At 32.6% G+C, this 22809-nt stretch overlaps 3 protein-coding genes across 3 annotated transcripts; all 3 read right to left on the bottom strand.

The window, feature by feature from the left end:
* Positions 1-211: 211 nt before the first annotated feature.
* LOC137829534 (putative serine/threonine-protein kinase At1g54610) lies at positions 212-5167 on the bottom strand. The gene is made up of 7 exons (XM_068636355.2): positions 4410-5167; positions 3462-3746; positions 3060-3377; positions 2664-2885; positions 2150-2244; positions 1343-1442; positions 212-870 (listed from the first exon to the last, which is right to left on the bottom strand). The coding sequence occupies exons 1-7, from the start codon at positions 4833-4835 to the stop codon at positions 523-525; spliced, it is 1794 nt and encodes a 597-aa protein (XP_068492456.1). The 5' UTR covers positions 4836-5167; the 3' UTR covers positions 212-522.
* A 4883-nt stretch (positions 5168-10050) lies between these two features.
* LOC137829990 (light-harvesting complex-like protein OHP2, chloroplastic) lies at positions 10051-13071 on the bottom strand. Its single transcript, XM_068637046.1, has 2 exons — positions 12451-13071; positions 10051-10317 (listed from the first exon to the last, which is right to left on the bottom strand). The coding sequence occupies exons 1-2, from the start codon at positions 12852-12854 to the stop codon at positions 10203-10205; spliced, it is 519 nt and encodes a 172-aa protein (XP_068493147.1). The 5' UTR covers positions 12855-13071; the 3' UTR covers positions 10051-10202.
* Positions 13072-14307: 1236 nt separating this feature from the next.
* Positions 14308-21325, bottom strand: LOC137829991 (uncharacterized). Its single transcript, XM_068637047.2, has 3 exons — positions 20895-21325; positions 19449-20074; positions 14308-14773 (listed from the first exon to the last, which is right to left on the bottom strand). Exons 2-3 carry the CDS (start codon positions 20000-20002, stop codon positions 14704-14706), a joined length of 624 nt encoding a protein of 207 aa, XP_068493148.1. The 5' UTR covers positions 20003-20074; positions 20895-21325; the 3' UTR covers positions 14308-14703.
* Positions 21326-22809: the final 1484 nt, after the last annotated feature.

The following is a 22809-nucleotide window of genomic DNA, read 5'->3' on the forward strand; positions in this document are numbered from 1 at the left end:
TAATTATTTAACTTTTCCGTAATAACTTTTTATTTAAATATCAAATAATTCACATTACATTTTACCCTTGATAAAATTATGCCTATTTGGACTTTCAACTCTTTTTTTTCCTTTACACACGCCTGTAAAAAATAAATTTCCAAAATTAACGGGCTAACGGTACAGTACAGAAAATTGATGTGCCATTAAATTTTAGAGTAATTTTGAGATGTGTGTGCAGCATATAAATAAATATACAGTATCATATGGTATCAGTTATTCCATGCTCAAGGGGATTTGAACCATGTGCATAAAGTTGTGCCTATGACATGTATAGTACAATAGTAAAGTTCATTTACAATCTAATCAAAGAGATTTGGACAAGCATGCAACTTGGGCTGATGCTTATTGAACTGAAGAATCAAAATGTCAGGAGAAGACAAATCATGCCACAGCAATAGGAAAAAGAATGTGTAAAGTTTTTCAGAATGCACCAAATTCTAAAATAAAAATAACCATTTTGGGTTCACATTCTCCCATAGTTTAATCATCAAATTCCAATAGTAAACGCTCCTCCCTTTTTAAGTATCTAAATTCTCTGGTGGAAGCTGACCTAAAAAACTGGTCTGGTCTGTATCTACTGACATCATTCTTGGTAGCATTTGGTTTTGACTTGGGCAATGGAGGAAGGTTCTTGATGTTTTCTTCACCAACATTAACATGGTGGTGAGGTTTTGGAGATAGCTTTCGATCTAATTCCCCAAATGGAGATAGAAAAAAAGGTGATTGGTCCTTAGCCCCTCCAGGATTTACACTAGATGAGGTACTGCTTGTGCTATCCATGTCTTCAGTTGGAGCAAAAGTTTCAGGTTTAGCATTCCTTACCAATTCCTGAAACAATATGTGAAACCAATACATCAATGAAACATACATCAAATAAGTTGCAATAGTAGCATTACATAACCAAAATGATAACAAGAAAAGTATGGCTAAAGATCAAGCTATAAATATGAAGACATACACTACAGTACAACATCTGTAGGTTTAAATTATTGATGCATTTATCTTTTTCCTTTTGGTGCTGTGTCCCTGCAGAGATAGTGTCAGCTTTATTTTAACATATGGTCTACTATGAGCAATATTCCAGCTATAACAAGCGTGGACCAGAGAGATATATCAACCACAAAAAGTGTTCCAAGCAAACACTTTGTCTGGCACAATGAGAAACAAGTCAACACAACGACAGCTACTAGGAAACCAAACAGAAGAAAAATTTGAATCTAACTCCATCAAGCATGAGAGTGGAAAATCTCAATTTTTCATTAGTCACTCGTATGAAGTCCTAAAGCACAAGGTTTAATACCTCTTTAGAAGATACAGTATGCTCTATTGGCCTCTTAGATACTGAATTCTTACGACGCTCCAGATATGTCCGAGAACGCCTGATTTTAGAGTTCATGTACCTGTAAGTATCAACAAAACACTAAGATATCTGATGCCAGGATTGAAATTATGAATTTTAATCTTCAAGACAATAATTCTTTATATAATCGCCACATTTGAGCAAATGTATCTGGATTAATAGTTCAATGACACATGTTGAACAAAAATTCCATAGCATAAACATATGTCAGATCACCAAACCCAATTACAAATACCAATATGTAGCAACTTATGTATGAACTGTTAATCTAGTTGTCCATTTTGGGACAAGGGTTGCGTATATGAAGTTGCTCTCATCAGAATTGTTGCCTACAATCTCGCTTCTCTTGTTCCTCAAAAATCAAAAAGGATTTTATATAGATTTAAAAGCATTTGGCATTGTTTTGCACTCAACTACTAGGAAGTTCAAAATAAAATTACATTAATGATGGCAACAGAGATTGGCAAATGCCTCTCATGATACAGGATAAAAATAATGGCATCCAATAGTTCGTCACAAGATGGTCATTCGGGTAACTAGCTGCATTTTATACTGCTTAAATGAAACAATTTGCAAAATTCTGAAAACAGAACTACCCATGTGGCTTACTCTTACTATGAAAATAAGAGATATACCATTAATCACTGTCACACATACATGTAGACATGTAACAGAAGAAGGATATGTATGAATGTGTAATAAAATGACTGAAGCCCTTCAAAACCTTTATAGCTAAAAAGTACTTACTTGATCTGTTCGTTGGCTTGAACACGCTCATCATCCTCTCTGAAGATTACAGGCATACCAGAGAGGTCACATGCCAATGGGCTTGTAAAGAAAAACTGCACACAAAAGACACTCGTACGTTGGAAATTGTGAGCAATTAAGTCATTTAATTATTTCCTAACTGCTGGAATTGCATGATGAACTTAATATTATTGCATTTTGTGTGTGTTTTTCTATATCTACTAGTTCTACAAGATAATGAGTCACTACTGAATCATCACGAGAACATTAAATCTATATAATGTAATTTTCATTGAAGATGATTAGTCAAATAAAAAATGCACGAAGTTATTAAGCCATTAACACACAAATGCGCATTAAACATATATATTCTATTAATTGGCAACTGGAATTGCAAATTGGCATGCGAAATTGAAAATTCATAGCCAAGAAATGTATTGTGCATTGCGTAATTTAATGGTTTGGAGTCAGAATAACTTAGGAATAGCAATTATTGTCTTTACTCTTTGCTAACCTGATTTTTAAGAGCTTTAGATGCAGTTCCACGGAATGCGGGATCCAAAGCAAGCAAAGTGCATAAAAGACCTAAAGAAGATGGAGGGAGATCCCCGAAAGTTTCTACAAGGCTGGGTCTATAAGACTTTGGAGGTCTAAAAGTTATAGAAAGTTTCAATTTTCTCCAATACTCCTCTGATGGTGTGCCACATAGCCTGAAAATTTTATGAATTTGCTCAACCTGAAGCAGGGAAAGTTCATGATTAGCAGATCTAGAAAATTGAAGTCAGTAAGAAATGCAGACAACATAACACAAAATTATACAGAACAAAAATTAAAGACAGTATAAAAAGAAAGGAATTTCAGAAATAGCCAAAGATGCTTGAAGATAAAAGGAAGCCATTATCTTCATCACCTCAGTTCTGCCAGGCATGATTGGTAATCCTTTGAACATTTCTGCCAGGAGACATCCAGCACTCCACAGATCAACACCAACTCCATAGTTTGTGTCTCCTAACAACAATTCAGGAGCTCTGTACCATAGTGTCACAACCCGGCTAGTGAGAGGCTGATGATGATCTGGACCATAAAAATTGGCAAGTCCAAAATCGGCAATCTTAAGCATCCCAGTTTTATCAATCAAAAGGTTTGACCCCTTTATATCTCGATGAAGAATTCCCCTGTCATGGCAATGCTGCAGACCTGAAAGTAATTGATGCATATAGCACTTGACCTACATTAACTTTTTAAGATCATTAAGGAGAATAAAAGGGTCCAAATGTCAAAACGACCAAAGCATCAAAGAGAATCTATTAACCTGTGGTTCTGATAGTCTCTCTTCAGGACGAGCAATAACTCGTGCCAAATCTGTTTGCATGAAGTCAAAAACTAGATATATACTGTACTGCATTCTTGAAGTGGCTAATCCTTTAAGTTTAACTACATTGGGATGATCCAGTCTCTGTAATATCGTAATTTCTCTTGCCATAAACTTTATGCTTTCAGGTTCTGATGTATTGAAGCGAACCTTCTTCATGGCCACAATTTCTCCTGTGTCTCTATCCAGAGCTTTATAAACATTGCTGTAGGTTCCTTGTCCTACCTGCAAAACGTAAATAACATAAGTCAACTAGTTTGCTCCATCCTGCCATTATCAGTTAGGACAGCACTTCAGTTTTGATTGTTATAAATGAACAAAACTCGCATAGTAGATTGTCAATAGTTTGAAAACAATAAAACTTAAGAAGTAGTTGAATACCATTGTGGATAAAAACTTCTGTAATCTAGATAGAAATCAATATCATGATTCAATTGCTTGAAGTTTTCATTATATAACTGATCGAACCTCGATTAAACTAAGTACGTATGATTATGATTAATAAAGCTTTCAAATCGATCATGCATTGCACAAAAAATTGAACTGTCTGCTTGCATGAATCACCAAATTCAAATCACCTATTCTCAGTGCAAGTGGAGATACCTGAAACTCTAATTAGATTCAAGCAGAGATAATTATAAATTGCAGAACACTGACTCCACATGTTAAAAAATGTCTGATCATTTTTCAAACCCAATGTGGAGTATTGATGAGCTAGAGCCTACAGCTAACCGTCTTCACTATGCACAGAATAACCAAATAATTTTGCAAGAAAAATTCTGTAAAAGCATATTTGTACTTAGAATTATCCACAACCGTTTATATAATTCTTATCCTTGCCTAATCCATATCATAAACAAAACTCGTACAGAGCCAAGAAAGAAAGACCTTATCAATCATTTTGTAGGATTCAGCACTCCTAGGAACCAAGCCAGCCAACACTTGTGCAGGAACATTATCAACCAACCACCTTGGCCACCCATCTACCATCTCATCCTCAAAGCAACACTTGTTTGCCAATTTCTTATCATCACGACGCGTGACTCGCTTCCCCTCTCTTCCAACCACCCTGCCCTTATGATGCCCAGCGCCATCATTGGCAACACCAGACTTAAGTTTATGCTTTATGGGTTGTTCTCTCTGAGGCTGATGCAGCCTGTGATGGTCCTTATTGGGGTCATGTCTTTGACCAGTGGATCTCCTATGAGCAACAAAGTCAGAACTTGCGACATACCCATTATCCAACTTCAACCTCTCCAGGCTCCTGTAGTCTGGACCTTCCGAATCCAATGGCTTGGCCTGAACACAGCCCATACCAGGTGTTCCTCAGCTTCTATGAATGCAGGTCGGAAGAAAAGAAAATGAGAGATATAGAGAGAGAGAAAGAATAATGGTGGAAGCCGACCACGGACGGCACATTTGGAATGTTGCTGTGGGAAATCACTCTTGACTCACAGGAAAAAACAATGGGGTGTTTTCTTCTTTGGGTTTTCCGCAGAGAGAGAAAATGACTGCGCAGTTCTTAGAATAGGAGAGAGAGAGAGAGTTTTGAAAGTGGAAAGGAAAGGGTGAAACTTTGAAGATGGAGAGACATATGGAGTGTGACAGTAGGCAATGGCGTGAGTGAGTGTTGGGCGCACGTGTCTGTGTATGGCAGAGATGTTAGATCTTTTATTCTTTTCTTCGGTCCCACAGCCGGCAACCTTTGCAGAGTACGGACACCCACCAAGATTCGTATATCCATGCTAACACACCATCTCATCTTTCTTCAATGTAATTTTCTTCTACTACTCAAATTTCAACTCACTGCATTTCTCACTTTTTTTACTATTTAGTTTTAGACTATTAGAATAAAAAAAGAAAAAATTTATTTCTATAAAACCTACCAAAAAATACTTTCTTACTAAAATTAAATGAAATAAAAGGAAAATTGCCTCTCCTTTAATAAAAGTAATAAATAACTGATATTAAGAAAAACCATTTTAGTAAAAAATATATTTTAATTGATATAAAGAAAAATTTAAAGAAAAAGCTTATTCTGCCATATATTAACTTTAGAAATCAATTTTTGCTTAGGGTTACTGAATGTAATTGATTGTAGTCAACAAATAATTAAAACAAATAATGCATTTTTTTACATTAAAATACATACTATTTATAAAAATCGATATTTTCTTAAAAAATTTATAATATATAAAATAAATTTTAGGAAATAAATATACTTTTGGGTCATTATAATTAATCCATCTAGGCTCTTCCTTGAGATGACATTCCACATGAGTCAGGAATTTAATATCTATATCAATGTATATTTTTTTTATAAAAAATAATTGTAACAAGATTTTTTTATGATGTCATTTTGAGTCCTTGGAGAAGGTATGAGAATTATATTATAGATGAAAGTCACAGGCATTTGATGTGACCAAACATTATAGATCTCGAAAAATAGAATAGGTGCAGAATTAAAGTAGTAATAGTTTATATGAAAAAAAATGTGGAAGATAGAGTGTTCCTATTTATACTAAAAGTGCTGACAAGCAATGAAGTATGACAATACAAGGTGTAGTTCACTCTTTGGATGTTACGAGATTCGAAATATGAAGAGACAGGGGAATCAACAATGCAGTTCTCCATAAAAACTGTTGTTCTTCCTGCACTGTGACTACGAGTATGTGATAGGTATTGGCAACTCTATATTTTATTTGAATTACAGAGTTATTTGAAATAATTTATGAGAATAAAGTTGTTTGAATTAAGATAAATAAAATAAAAAATGTTTATGAAAATTTGAAAAATATGATTGAAATTTTTCTTTTTATTAAAATATAAGTTTATAAATTTATATTTAATTTTAAAATTATTTTTTAATAATTTAATTAATTTGTTTGTGAATTTTAATTATTTTTAATTAATAATTATTTCTAGTATTAACTTCAATAAAAAAATATAAATGATATAGAATTATTGGATTGACATATTTGAATGATTATTTAGTGTTCTATTTTAATAAAAGTTTAAAATAAATTAAATTTTTAAAAGTTTAAATAAATACAAAATTTAAATTATGTAAGTTCCTGTTTAAATAAAAATGGAATGTATATAAAATTTCTAAATTATTTAATTTTAAATAAATATAAATATAAATTCTAAATTATTTAATATTGTATTTGAATAAAAATATGAAAAAATAAAATTTCTAAATTATTGAAAACTTTAAATAAATACAAATCTTAAATTATTTAATGTCCTATTTGAATAAAAAATTGAAATAAATAAAATTTTTTAAATTGGTCAAAATTCAAAATAAATACAAATCTTAAATTGATTAATGTCCTATTTAAATAAAAATCTAAAATATATAAAATTCCTAAAATATTTAAAATCCTAAATTATTTAATGTTTTATTTGAATAAAAATCTGAAATAAATAAATTCCTAAATTATTTTTTAAAAGAAATACAAATTTAAATTATTTAATGTCCTATATAAATAAAAATCTGAAATAAATAAAATTCATAAATTATTCAAAATCACAAAAAATACAAATCTATATTATTTAAAGAAGTATTTTAAAAAATCTGAAAAATCAACTCAATACGATTATGGGTATGTAGAATCGATGTTCAATGAAAAAGAGTCATGGATAATCGATGTTCTACATGGACAAAGCACCACAACATTGATTATGTAAGTGGAAAAAAGACCAACATCAATTATGGCACCCAATATTGATATTCATTGAAAAATAACATGGACAATCGATGTTCCACTGTTTCAAAGACCATGCAACATCGAATTTTGTCAAAAAAACGCAAAGGGCATTATGGAAAATGCATATGTGCCACGTTGTCTTTCCCATGCTTTCTCTGCACTTGAACGAGGAAGAAAAAAAAAACATATGCTCGTCATTTCGCGCTCGCAAATCAACAACAATGAATGAAAAACAAACGCGAGTGTCACCCTCGTTTAGATCTGCATGAATAGTGGAACTGCGAAAGCAAACACTGCGTAAGTTTACAAGAATGACTATTATTAATTTTAAGTTAAAATATACAAGAGAAAATTACTCCTATTTATAGGACACTTGGGCGTTTAACGAGGAAGAGTGTGAGGAAAGATTCAAGTTGAAACTTGGAGTCTAAGTCTAGTCATGCCTTTTACATGAATGAAACTTGGATAGTTTGGAACTGAAGTTAGAACACACATTCCTTTGTGACTAGTTTAGGGTTTCTCTTAGGTCATTAGAAATCTAATTGGAACTCTAACTAGGTTTACTAAACCTTAATCTAACATAGTCCAAATGCAAACCCAAAATCCTACTACTTTGTCCAAACTCATGGCCCAATTATTCTATACTACTTGGTCCAATACATGACTTATGAAATCCTAATCTATACTAGGCAAATTTTCCCTGCTGCTCCATATAATTTTGAAATTCCAAATATACTCTTGACAATATATTTTAGGGTTTTGGCTATGTCGCTCACTTGTTCTTCATTTTGAGTTCTTTGGTTAACCGTGGTGTGATTTTTGCATGGTTGTTATGGTTGTAGGTGGTGGCTAGAGGTGGTTCAGGTTAGCTGCGGTGAGTTTTGGTGCCACTGTTTCTGTTTTTAGTTTTTTTTTTCGTTTTGAATATGTATAGCGGATTGGGCAGTCCGTGCACCTCATTTTTTGAATTTGAATTCCGAAATAAACAATCTAGTAGTTGAAATCAGATTTAGGAATGTATATCAGAATGTGAAAACTGGTTTGTAAATGATGAATGGAAACCAAATTGCACATTTCGATATACATCTCCATTTTTTATTTCAACTACTAGATTGTTCATTCTGGTATTCAAATTCAAAAAATAGGTGCAACAGCCTGGTTAATCCGATATACAAAATATTTGTGATTTTTTTATTATGTTTAATGCATTTTTTTATTTCAGGTGATGTAGAGTAATGATTGTGAAGAAGTAGAAAAAAATATTGTAAAGAGGTGCAATGTCATCAACACCTTAATCACAATTTCTTCACCGCACAAATGTAGTAGATTTCAACCTACCATCAATCCCATCAACCTATGATCCACCACCTCTAGTCCTAGCCATAATGTCATTTCAAACAATATTCCATAAAATAGAAAACAAAATAACATTAAATTTTTAATTTAAAATACATCCAAACCGGATTGTATATTATTGCAATATACACTCTATAAAATACAAATCGGTTTGTACATTCCGATATACAATTGCAAATATAGAAAAAATGTACCTCAATTTGTACATTTTAGTATGTATATTTGAATCTGGTTATACATAATAAAATGTACGAATCAATATATTAATAAAAAATGTACACCAATTTTTACATTTGGGCACTCAACGCGATTTTTTTTTTGAAAATTTAAAAATGGTGGTTGCAACATTCAGAACAAAAAGAAAAAGGAACCTTCACTATAATGCTTCTTTCAGCACTTGCAAACCTCGCTAGTACTCTTAGACCACGGAGGTGTCGCAGCTGTGTAGAGAAATGGAGGTGCGCTGCTGGAAAGAAATAAGAAGTGAAAGGTTGCAGCGTGATAGGAATAGATAAATATGGGTTTTAAAATTTTAATAAAGGGTACAAATGTAATTTTGGATTAGCTAATGGAGGTGCAGGAAGGAGCAATGGAGGTCTAGGAAGAATTAGCCTCCATACTATACAATTAATCAAATAAAGTTTGACCCAAAATAGTAACGACTTAAGGCTAATTCTCCCTACTAGATCAATTTTCATCGACACCCATCATTTATTTTTAAATTCCAAATTACTCTTATCATCTTTTTTGAATTTTTACATATAGAATAAAAAAAAAAATTCAGATTTTAATATTCGGAAGACATTATTGTATTGCGAATTATCATATCCAAAACACATCTCAATTTCAGATTTATATATAGTGAACTGTCTTATTTATATTTATTTATATTGCATATATAAATAAAGTGAATGACTTAATCCTACTAAAGTCAATGCTCTAGTTGTTTTTAATGGTATAGAGATCTTCTCATATGCTAATAAGTCATATTGAATAAAGCTCTAAATATTCAATCTCTTTATTCTATGAATGACAGCTGGATGATTTTCCATCCGTTTCTATATGAAATAGTTTGTGCCATTGAAAACCGTCTATGGTTTAAATTATTATTGAAAAGATTACCTCTCTCAAGGTATGTAATAAACTATTATTACCATCGTTCATAATTATTATTGAATCTGAGTTAAAGAATATACAAAGGATATGTTGATAATTAATATTGGTTATACAAATTAATGATTATTTAATTATTTGTCAAAATATGAAAAATGAATTATCAAAACATCATTTCAGTAAACAATAATTTTTTAAGTAAGATTTATTTAATTAACTAACTTCTAAGAAATATTCCACCGTATACATGGATTGATCACAAATTCAAGATACATGCTTGCTTATTAGTCAATCTTGTCATAGCGTATTGGTACTTAATTTACCATATTAGCAAGACTTTAAGCATAAAGTAAAAGGAAAATCGTGATATTATTGTTGTTTCATAAATGTGAGACAAAGAGCAAGATTGCTTGCTATATATGAAGATGAAACAAATTGATGAACATTGTTTGTGCTAGGATAAGGTACAAGAAACTATTAACAGTATATAATCTTGTGGTATTCACTCCAAATCTACTATCCCAAAATTGGAGAGAAGGATCTTTATTTGATCAACAAAGTCTGAGCCTGTTGCATACTCTGTTAGCAATCCAACAGCAAAACCAAACATTGCCCATCTGTTGAAATAAAATTCCCAAATGAAAATCAAAATGAGAAGGCAAAGCAGAACAAGCATAAGCATGTACATATTCATACAGTATCTGATATATTATCTCAAAATGAATACATACGCAGTCATGTTACTGAAAACATGGTCTTTAAAGAGGAGCTTAAGCTTCGAGTATCAGGTAATTAATGGCTGGATTAGCACTGAAGGAGAAACTAATTGTGCAAATCTATATGTCCTTTCATATAGAATGAATAGCAGTCTATTTCACTAGCTGATAAGTAAACTTACACAGTAAAAGTCCACACCTATATAAAGTTACATCATTGTCAAAGAGAGTAAGAACTCTACTTCGTTGGTAGAAACAACCAACTTTGACACCAATTCATTGGTGTCCAAGCCCTTAGGGAATCCATCCTCAAAAGCTAATTACTAAAACGAGGGAAACATTTAAATGCTTTATAGAGCATTTCATACTACCTAATTGAGATTTAAACATCCATCACAATACCTAAGTTCCTATGTGTTTACTTTGAATTCACATATATTATAAAAAAGAACTGTGAACAAAAGAGAAAAAAGGAAGACAAAGAATATGAGAAAGAATATTTCTTCGGTTTATTTTTCCTTACTTAAATCAAAGCAGAGGATCTGAATATATACAAGTAATACACTCATTCTAGGTCTAGCTAAATAGACAAAATGTAAAACAAAAAGCCAATAAAGACTAGAACATGTACAAAGAGAAATAACTAAAAATTAGAAAAGACAATTGATATTAACTTCTTTTTAGAAGTCTTGTATTCATATCCTTTGTTAGCATAAGAGCAAATTTGGCCTGGTAATGCCCAACAAGTAGAATCTCAAACATAAGGTAATGGTTTAATTTGGCTTTGATGATATTTTAAATTAATTTAATTTAGTTGAGTAATTCTATGAATATTTTCTTTTATCTGAGTTGTAATTGCTATGCGTAATTTTTTTTATGCTTAATCACCATTGAATTGTTGTTTCGGCTCATGTTTATGCTAGGAACAGTGAGAGATATGAGCATGACTATGAATGAAGTTAACTATATAGATAGTTTTGTTTGTGTGGTCTTTGCTTGAAATCCATAAAACTTCATGACCTTACATCCTTAATTTGACCTACAAAACTCGACCTTTTAGTAGACTTTGGGTGAAGTTTCTGCATCAAGGAAACCAGGGTTATAACTAATTTAGGGAATTTGATCTGCAACAAGGAAATTGGAAGTGGCAACTCAAAGGATGCTTTATCTAGGGAGTGTCTGGTTTCATAATCAAGAGAAATCAGTCCCCTAGTATTTTTATCTCTGTTTTTGCCTTCTTACTGGTTGTTTAAACTCCTAAAAGAAATTCCAAAAAGCCTTCATCCCAAACATAAGTGTAGATGGTTGTTCAACTTGGAAAGTGTTATTTGGACATAATCCCCGAGGACTATACTCAGTTCAGTATTCGCAAGTTTATACTACACACTAATCACCATAAGAGTGAATGTTGCCAAAAAAAATGTATGGGGTTGTCTGACACAGGAATAATTGTTCATGAAACACTTCCTAAAATGAGCAAACTTTGGACAAGTTTTGTTAACATTTTGGTGTGCCGTTGATGTTGGAGGTTCAATCCTCCACCAAACTTGACAAAAATAAGCAAATTATTTTTCCAAAATAAATTGAACCGAACACACATTAAAATGTTTGCCATTCCAATTAATGAAAGAAAAGACAAAAAAGGGGACCTAGAGTTACAAATTGTTCACAAACAACAGATAAACTTATTATCATCTTGATTTTCCTACTTCATCATAACTACAGATCTAAGATTACCATCACAGTGAAAGGTGCTATGCTTTTGAATAATGAGTTTTGATATATAGCCCTGTCAAAAAAAAGGGGGAGAATATAATTGAAACCAATTTAGAAGTACTATCCCTCGAAATTTGCTAGAACGTTCAGCCAACATTTTGATCAACACCACATCACCCCCAACATTCAACCAAATATATGGTAGCTCACAATTAACTAGTTCTACCGACATTAAAAAAACTGCAATTAGCATAAACCAACGTAAGAAAAACTCAACTTTGAAAGGTCCCAAAAGAAAAAAAAAATTAAATAAATTACCTTCCATTGCTAATCTCATTTTTGCCAATGAATCCGAAGAAAGGACCCTGATCTGCTTCTTCAAGCTTCTTCTTTTTGAAAAACTCCTGCAGCTCCTTAGCCTTTTGCCTCTGAAACTCTAATGTAATGCCACTCCTATCATCTCCAACAACAGGGGCAGCCTGGGATGGAGGCTGAGAAGGAGGTGAAGGCTTCAGGGGCTGAGGGATGCTACTAGATGGTTCTCTAACAGGAGGAGCCACTGGTCTTCTCAGAGGCCCTTCAGTCTGAGAATTCCTTACAGTAACAGCAGCATAAGGTTTGGAAGAAGAAAATCTAAAGGATGAACTTGATGAAGATGTGCATGAAGGAGAGGAGGAACAAGCTGGGATTTTGATGCATGGGAATGAAGATGTCACAGACATTTTCTCTTTTGGATAGGTGATACTCAATCCTTGGATTTTATTTTTGTTATTTTTTTTTGTGTGCCTTTAACTTTTTCAGCAGTTGGCCTTTGTTTGAGCATTAGAGTTGGACATATGGTCTTATCAAAATGAAAAAGTGAGTGTGTGGACAAGGTTTGGCCAAGTATCCAATGGAAGGTGGCTTCATTTTGTGGAGAGACGCAAGGGCTGTAACTTGCACAATGACATGAATGTCGTGTTTACTCTTTATACCTCTTGGGTCGCTAAACATCAACCGTTGGATTTCTGCTAGTGTTTGACTTAAGAGAATACGCACTACAACTATTTTTGTTTTTGTTTTTTAATTTCTCTTTCTACTCCCATTATTTTATAAATATAGAAAAATTATGTGAATCTTAAAATTTATGGAATACCATATTCGGTAATAGGTCGCCAGTTTATTTTTGGTTTGGTTGTATGTATGATTATGACTGCTGGTAAAAAAAAATGTATGATTATGACTTTAAATATTGTACTTAATATTTAATTGGGTTAAATTTCGTTTCCTCAATCATATTAGAATTGTTACCCATTACCTTTGTTTTGCTTTTCAGTGAAGTTACCATAATATCAGTCTTGTTAATTATTTACATTTGGGTATAATTGCTTTCCCTTTCCATCAATTACTGGCTATATATGTTTATAATTCATGACAAGTGATTAAAAATAAAGTTTAATTAATTAAACATATTATAAGTTTGAGAATATTATTAATTGAAATAATTTCTCATTGTAAAAAGGCACTCGTAGAAAATCAATAAAAATTATAAAATAAGCTAAGTGGCACTTCATTAAGTAAACAATAGCCACCAAAACTATGTTACCTATATAACCTATGTAGAACTAAACAAAACTGTTTTCCAATATTTCTTTAATCATCCTTCTGTAGTAGTACTGTTAATTACCTGTTTCCTTACCAACCAAACCTTGTCTAATATTAACTTCTATTTTCAAATTAGACTCAACATGTGTTATTATCAAATTCCGTTTGGATAAATATTGAGAGTTGTTTTAATTCGACTTTATATTGTGTTCGTTTATGATTTCTACCTTTTTCCAACAATTATGTACTAATAATTAATAATACCGCATATTTAATAAAAAAACATTTGGAATAACATAATAATATATTATCTTAAAACAATTTTGAAACGCTACAGTAAAATGTACTTTAATTTTAATTTTGGTATAAATTTAAATCTATGAATATGACAACAAATCAAATTAATTTAATTGATTGGATCTTAATGACGCCATATCCAAGATGGGAGCTGCAGGAAGCCCGAATGCAAGAAAAGTGGTTCATCTTTTAGACATGATGGACGGACACTAATGGCAAAATCCCGATCAATCTTCGACAACCTATAAAGCAATTACAGCAGTATGCGCTTTTCTTTATCCTCTAAACAGATAATAAACCTTAACAATCCCCGTCTCATCATAACTTTGTTACCAAGTTGCCACACTGATGTTTTACAAAATCTTACATTTGTATATTTCTTTCTTCTAAAAAAACGCCAGATCATAGAAAGAAAACTTGGGTTAATCCTTAAAATAAGAACATGAAGTAGCATAAAAATGATGAATCAAAGGCAAAGAATTCACACATGACAAGAATTATACAAATTGATGCAGAGGAGCAAAATTTAAAGCCGCAGCAAGCAATAACAAACGCATCACTCAGGCAAGGTGTTGGTTGAATATATCTCCACGGAACTGAAACCTTTGCCTCTTTTGCCTCATCGCGAGTGATGGGTTGTTTTAACAGTGAGTGGCCCCGATGAACCTATCAACTTAATGAAACTCCAATTTACATAATCGCACAGGAACAAGTTCTGTCGTTTCCACTATCAAATTCATCATCCGATCCATCCGCTTCACTGCAGTTGATCGACAAATTGCAACGTATTGAATCAATTACAAGTAGATAGTAAAACATGAAAGCAAAATACACATATCACAAGGAAAAAGTTTATAAACTTTCATCTCAATCAACTCATGTATGAATACATAAAGGTAGTACAACCGAATACATAGAATTAAGGGTTTCAAACCTATCCATTCCTGGGATTAAGAATGAAAAAAATCACACTATAGTTCGGCTAAACATAATTACGAGAAGTGAAAATAATAAATAAATATTGACTCTTTAAGATTTTATGCATAATCACAATATTATCTTCACATCTTTAAAGTGAGAATCATTCTCTCTCTATAAGTGTGTCTATTAATAAATAATATATAAACGTTATTTCTTACAACTTTTACAATTTGGAATTTATTGAAGGAGACCTGAATTTTCTGAATACTTATAATCAATATTAACACAGAGGGAATCATGATTGGGGGACAGGAGAAAAGTCAGGAGATAGGAGTAGGGAAGGGATGGGAACGTACTTCCCACCCTAACTCTGTGCGAGTGTCATCCCTACGGGGGCACTAGACCGGTAATTGACAAACTAATAGTTGCATGGTCTCATTTATAATGTACTCGTTAAAGATATATAAACAGCAATATTGAATGAAAATAGAAACATAATCTCAAGCTTTCCTATTACTACAACATGCTTTACATGACCCTGTAGTTACACGCAATTTTAAACAAGTCTTGATCCTTGCCTCTTTAAATTGAGTTCCCACAATTGTATTCTTATTCTACTTTTTATTGGATCCTGACACAAGAAATAATAATGCAAAAATCTGCTGATGTGGCATGTGCAAAAACCACTAGTACACATCAGCTAACTTTTTCCGTGTCAATAGTATCGCAAGTGAGAATTCAATGTTTTCATCCCTCAATTAGAATTAACCAAAAACCTGCTCATCTCTAACAACCAAAGCACGTTCCTTTACAAAGTCCCTTGTGAATTAGATTACTACCCAATCATCTCCTGAAAACATTTCAAAAGACCATAGATGCATTCCTTGCCATCCGGTCTACCAAAATTGTGATCAAACGACCATCAGGTCCAGAAACAGATGGACGGGATAGGACCATTAGTCACTGAAGGGTCATAGACTTTCAAAAGTTCAACCTACTATGGAGTGCTGAACTGAAACAAATGAGCCAAAAGATGACAGGAACAAAAAACATGACAGTTGTCCTTACAAAAGGAATTGTAATCTACTCGCTTAGAATGGTTATAAGATGTGTTTACCAGGAAATAAGCATTAGAAATCCAGAGGAAACTATTTTCTGGGTTATGGAACATTCAATCACCAACAAACAAAAATGCTGAATGCACCAATCAGCACAGCAAAAAATGCATATTTACCAGAGTAGGACAAGTGTTTAAGTCACAGGACTTCTATATATAGAAGTTGCAAATATTGGATTTTAAATTTTGATAGTTTTGTAGGGTTGAAAAACGAGAACCGGTGAAGAACTTTCACAGGAGACCGAAGGAAAAAAAAATTATTTCTAAGATGTAGTATCACCATAGAAAACCCCTTAGAAAGGTGTACACATGTGGAAAAGGTGCATGCAAAAAAGAATTATGTGAAGCTATGAGTGCTAAAAGATTTTTTACCCCTAAAAAACAGTCACGTATATGCAAGGTGAACTTTAGTTAGAGTCAATCAAATTGATCAATACTGACACAAGAGTAATTGATCATGAGAACACTAACACATTGCACAAATTCACGCATGGAGGGCAATAAATTCAACTGCAGGTCCCTATGTATACCATGATTTAGCCTCCAAAAGTAGATGTTGTATGAGAATATCCACAATTTGTTTAAAATAAGTGTGCTAAAATGGTTTGCCTGTTATACAGGTTGATGGCGGGTTTAGTAAAATTGATTGTAAAACTGCTATGATCATCTGAAGTATCAAAAGAACTATTAAAACAAAGGTTTGGAAAGTTGATAATTCACAGAAGAAAAACCTCCTTGCATGTTTATTTAAAATATCAACAACAGAATTTTAAGTACATTTATCATTATCAAAAGTCGTGCAGTATTGAAAAAATCCCCAGTGTGCTTATCAAAAGAAACTTCATTTTCAGACAACTTAAAAAAAATGGTCAGATACAAACTTGCAGCTTTTGTTGTCAAAAGAAGACACCATCAAACACCACAACATTCCCAAGGATTTGATTTCTCTAAACTGAGGAAATGCACTTTAGAGGTCAAAAATATAGTTATAACCATTGATTGGTTTTCAAAAATCAACAGTCAAGATTTAAATAAATATAGCATGCCTAAAACAGACTATGAAATCTCAACCAAATTAATTTTTAATCAACTGCTGTAATTGTACTTTGTCCTCTAAAGTACACCCCTAATTTTAGAGGAATCAAGTCCCCCAACTCAAGTAAAACCTGTGATAGACTTTATGCGATCAAGCAGAAAAACAAGCTGAATCTGATATCAAAACTCAACTATACAAAGAAAGTGTATGAACGTTGAAAAGATTTACAAAAGATCAAGAGCAAGCATACGCTACCAAGGTGAATCTATGACTCTATTCTTATTCCTCCAACATTGATGCCCATTGTATCAAAATGCTAGAAAATGCTCCATTTTCATGCTGTTTCCAAGTTAATCTCCCCAACCAACATGCAAACTACTTACACTTTATGCCAAACCAGTAGAACAAAAGATGTCCATGGCTCAACAAGAGAGTAAAAAATATTTACTACTAGTAAAATTTTCTTCCATTTTTTATTTGGCAAAAAGAGCATTATTTTAGTGTAATTGATGGAAATCTTCATACAACACGAATAAACCCACTGAAGATCACAAAAGTAGTACAGCTTAATAAAAGTTGAATAAATAACTAAATAAACACATGGTGTAGAACCTTGTATGCATTATGTGCATATACTCATAGAAAGTTTAAACTTCAAAATAAGGAGAAAAGTGCCATTTGTGTTTAGTAATGATGATTGACAAGATCAAGCTCAGAACAGATAAAAAAAAAGGTGTAAGAAATGAGAAATAGCAGAAATTAAGCTATTGCACAACCAACAAAAAACTAAATTCAGGAATCTCTTGTATATACTTCTTCCTATGGACAAAAGAATAATTTGATCATAATGGAATTAAGTATAATGATTGAGGGTAAGGCATCCTTTAATAAAAGGTCAAAGAGAAAAACCAAACACAAGGGGTAATCAAATCAACTTAACCCTTCCAAGTTACAAATCCACTTCATATAGACCATGTAACAAAAGCCATAAACCAAACGCCATAGGAAAGCAAGCGCGAGAAATGAAAATTTCCCTGAATATTTATCTTTCCTCTCCAATTAAAGATTCAAAAAAGTCATGTTGATTGTTGCCACAGCACCGCCACTAATTTTTCCATCAAAAAACAGCTTAAAATAAAAGAAGTCAAGGACCCATTTGTTTAAGCTTTAAAAAAAGGGCCTGTGAAATATCTCTTCTTTTAGAACATTTTTCAAAAGCTATTATTTTTAGGTTACGAGAAAAGCATCCTTTTTAACACTTTTAATTGAAATTGCACATTTAAAAAATAAATAAATAGGCCTTAAGTTTGCAAGGAAAAATTAAGTCATACCACCATTATCCATTACAAATACAAAAAAGCTAAACAATGCAAAAACAAATGGCTTTGGTTTTAGACTAAGTAAAGAAGCTCATAATAACACAATGAGTTTTAGAGGATTACTATTAAGAGCAAATCTTTTTAGTTATCCTGGATTAAAGCATCTGAAAAAATGTTGAAGTAATAGGTTGATCATGGGTTAAGTAAAAACAAAAAATAAAAACAGGAAATGAATAAACACATAACGGTAAATTTCCATAATGACTATTATTATGTAAATTACCAGACAGAACTTGACCAGAGAAAGAAAAGAGGAACAGACTTCAAACTCCTGTTGAAAGTTAAAACCTTAATAAAGCATCAAGAAAGGTCATCCTAACCACAAGACATTTCTAGGATTCAGTAGAACTAGAGGTTAGAACACGTATCTTAGACCTCAGCCATGTAGTCTGACTTTTTCCTAATCATTCTGAGTAAGAAAAATTATTTTACTATTATTCTATAGGCCATATTTTTAAAAACTAAACATGCGATTGACTTAACAATTTTTCACACCTTTTACCCCTTGATTGTTTAGGGTGTGTTTGGTAGAGTAGAAAATAGAAGGTGTGAATGCCAATCTTTCAACACAAAGTGTGTCCAGGTGGCATAACACATTTTCATTCAATTATCAAGCCCAGTTACCAGTTTAGCCTTCAAGATACCAGTTAGACCTAACAGCATTTAGATTCAATGAGTATAAAACTCCTTAGGGGCTTGGAGAAACCATAGATGCTCCTTCTCTAATCAGATTCAGTTCACACTTCAATTTGAAAAAAATGAAAATTCATTTCATTCAACTTAGCCTCAAGCCAAAATGCTAAATGCTTCACATAATATTTATCACAACATCAGATGTTTGTGTCATTTATAATAAAGATGGGTGAAATGAAAAGGGCAAAGTATATCTGATTCACTGATGTCAATCACACAATATTAAGTATCAGGAGTTTCCATGATAAAGTCCGATAAACAAGAGAGTTAAAATTTTGCATTCAAATACCTGGGCTCAAATTCTCGAATTTCAACAAGCTCGCTACCACAATTATCCGTCCACTGCACTTTCCTTCTTTCTGCTTGACCACCAGGAGCACAAATCCCCTGTCCACCTGCTGCTTCCTGTTCACCAGCAGCCTCAACATTAACGGGTTTAACAATTTGCGGCTTCTTTATACTACTTTTAAGTGTAAGCTTTCTGTTATCATTTCCATCATCTAGATGTGCAGAAGGATCATTTCCCTTGTTGGAAACCAGAGGCCCTGGAGAGACATCATGCTGCTGGGCAGGGCCCACTTTAAGAGGAGACGGAGTATCAAGTCCTGCGGAAGTGCGACCAAAGCAAACAAAGGAGGCACAGCCGCGGGAGAGGCGATTCTTTGTAGAAGCCAGCTGGAGCTCGCGGTCAGTTTCTTGGTCTACCAACTGGTACTGGTTCCACGGCGCTACTCTCATGGGTTTATCCTCATCCCTCTGACCCAAGAGGAGAAGGCTCAGGCCCTTAGTATACCCTGAAGCCGAAGCAGAGAAGAATCCTCCTCCTTCTACTGCCAATAACATCAGTTCTGCTCATCGGCGCACCATAAAATGATTTCTATGTAAGGCTCCCTTCTCTTTGAAGAACCTAACAGCCTTATCAACCAAAAGTAACAAGAGATCAGAATGATTTTCCTTAGTTATAAAACATTCTTAACAATACTTTTCATTCCACTTACTCTTTCAACTATTAAAAGCCATAATATGCTCCGTCGAGCCAATTCAATGTCGATTAGATAAGAAAAGCACATTTCATAGCAAAAACACAGATTTGAAAAGCCTTAAGAGTTAAGAGAAGCACAATCTCACAGAACTAAAACCATTTCGAGGCATCCTCAAGTTTCCAGATGCTCAAAACGTGGTGAATCTGTTGTTCAAAGTAAATAGGTAATAAATCCACGCAGCTAAAGTTGCCACAAGTTGAGATACGTTTAGAGCCAAAATCATCAAAATATTTGTAAAGAAAAAAACTCGAAATCCACACAACTCGCTTTATCAATACTCCCAACCATCTTATATAATCCGTCATGCATATTTTCTTACCGTCCTATTGAACATGCATATGATACACACATAAATAAACAATTTCCCTTGATTCACTACAGATACAGGAAGATCTCTACCTCAATGCAACCACTCCGAGAATACGTTGGTGAGCAATTTCTCGAACACGATAAAAAAATCCAAGAAACCAAATAAAATTGCAAAAACCAAAAATAGGTAAGATAAAAAAAACACAAAGCTTCTGAGTTACTTGAAAATGCATGAGAAAGAACATAAAAAACACCGAGCACACTGAAATCACACTCAAATCGAACAACACAGAGCGAGATTTCGAAGTGTCGGCTTTCCCTCACTTCTCCGGGAAACAAAATGGAAATCCTAGATCGAAGAAGAAGGAGCGAGTTTACAGTACCAAAACGGTGTCGGAGAATCAGAACGGTAGGTCGCCGGCGAGTGGATGGACAGCAACTATTTTGAGCATCCGGACGAAAAACTCGGCGAGTAATTGAATTGAACGATGAATAAGAAGGAAAAAAAAATCCGGTTCTGTATATTTTTCTTCTGGTTTCAATTATTTAAAAGGAGGATAGGATAGTGACCCACACGGCGCATGATAGCGACGTGACCCCATTTTTCAGTGTGCGCAATGGCATGTTATGTTTTTTATTTATTAATTAATTTGTCTAACATAACTGTTTTATTTTTAGCTGTCGTTATTTACTTCTTTGGTAGTTAAAGAATAGTTAATTTTAATCGCTTGTTTATTCTGCTTTCTTTCTCGAGAAAAAAAATAATCGTGACGACAAATCTAGAAAAGCAAGCCTTTGAAGTAAAAAGTTAAACAAAATAGTTTCAATAATGAAGAAACAAATGATGTTTGGAAAATTCTAGAAAAGGAAATACTAGCCAAACAGTGTAATTACACCTCCTTTTAACTTGTTTTGCTTTTTGTGTGGTGAATCTTAAGTGAAGATAAGACGTCAACTAAAATATTAGAAGTGATGATGAAACTGATATGTGGAAATTGGTTCGTTCAGCTTTTTGACAACAAAAAGAGGGATCAACTTGAAAAAAAAAATGTTCTTCTTCCTTAATTAAGACAAGTCAATATATGTTTACCCAAGAAAACTCCAGTGAGCAAGTTTTAGTAATGGATACAATGTGTCTCCCCAAGTACACATTAATTAACACTGACATTTTTATAATTAAATCAGACATAAAGTTTTTTTTTGAAACAGTTCTGTGTTCTTATTGGCCAGATTCCCTCATTGGGTAAAGTGGACACTTTTTGTTATTTAATGTCTCAAAAGTAAGTTGAACCAATTATTACAACAGATGAAATGAAATTGTTTGTAGAGTGAGTTAGATTATTCAAATGTGTGGAAACTGTGTATAGTATAAAAGCTATTTTGTGTAACTGCAACAAAAAACAGTGTCAAATTTATAGTGAAAAATCACTTAAGAATGAGATAGTTTTTACGAGGTAAGTAAGTAGCCTTAATTTCAGAACAAAGAGGAGATTATTTCAGCAAAAAAGTTCGGTTATCACGAGTTATTTTCCATTCCTCTTCTTTGATTTCTATGCCATCGATTTAATTATCATAACATATCAACACCCTAATCATTCCTACATGTTACACTATAGTATTAATATAAAACAAATGATTAAATATATTTTTTATTTTTGTACACTCACATAAAATTAATTTTTATTTCTAATCCAAACTTTAGACTTCCTAATTATTTCTAATAAAAAAATTATTTAAATAAATTTTTGTCAATTTTTTTATGTGATAAATAAATTTTCATGTAAATGTTAAATATTTCATCCTAATTTATCATTTGTGTAGATGTTATAATATTATATTACAGAAAACTAAAAATTCGTTTCTTAAATAAATAAAATAATAATAAATATTTATTGTAACAGTTTCTTTATTATAATTAATCAGTATATTTTCTTTCTATAGTGAGACTGTACGGTTTATTGAACATGCAGGGCACTTGGAGTTTTTCTAATTTGTCAAAAGAGTATGAGGATCTCTCAACGCTCTATAAGATTACTCTTAAAATAAAGTCCAAATCATAATGATATTATAAATTGAAAATGCGCAAATATAATATATAAATATAAATTTTAATTATTAAATACTATTTTATTTATTAATTCATGTTTATCTACATATTTTAATTTAATTTAATTTAATTCTCTTAAGAAATACAACAGTAGTTTACACTTTCTTTCATTTCAAAACTATAGTTGTTTAATAATTTAGTTTTGTTTCATAACTATAGTACAAATTCAGGATAAGATAATTGTAGTTTGA

This window comes from Phaseolus vulgaris, chromosome 7, assembly GCF_051622355.1.
Source record: "Phaseolus vulgaris cultivar YP4 chromosome 7, ASM5162235v1, whole genome shotgun sequence".
Taxonomy (NCBI): domain Eukaryota; kingdom Viridiplantae; phylum Streptophyta; class Magnoliopsida; order Fabales; family Fabaceae; genus Phaseolus; species Phaseolus vulgaris.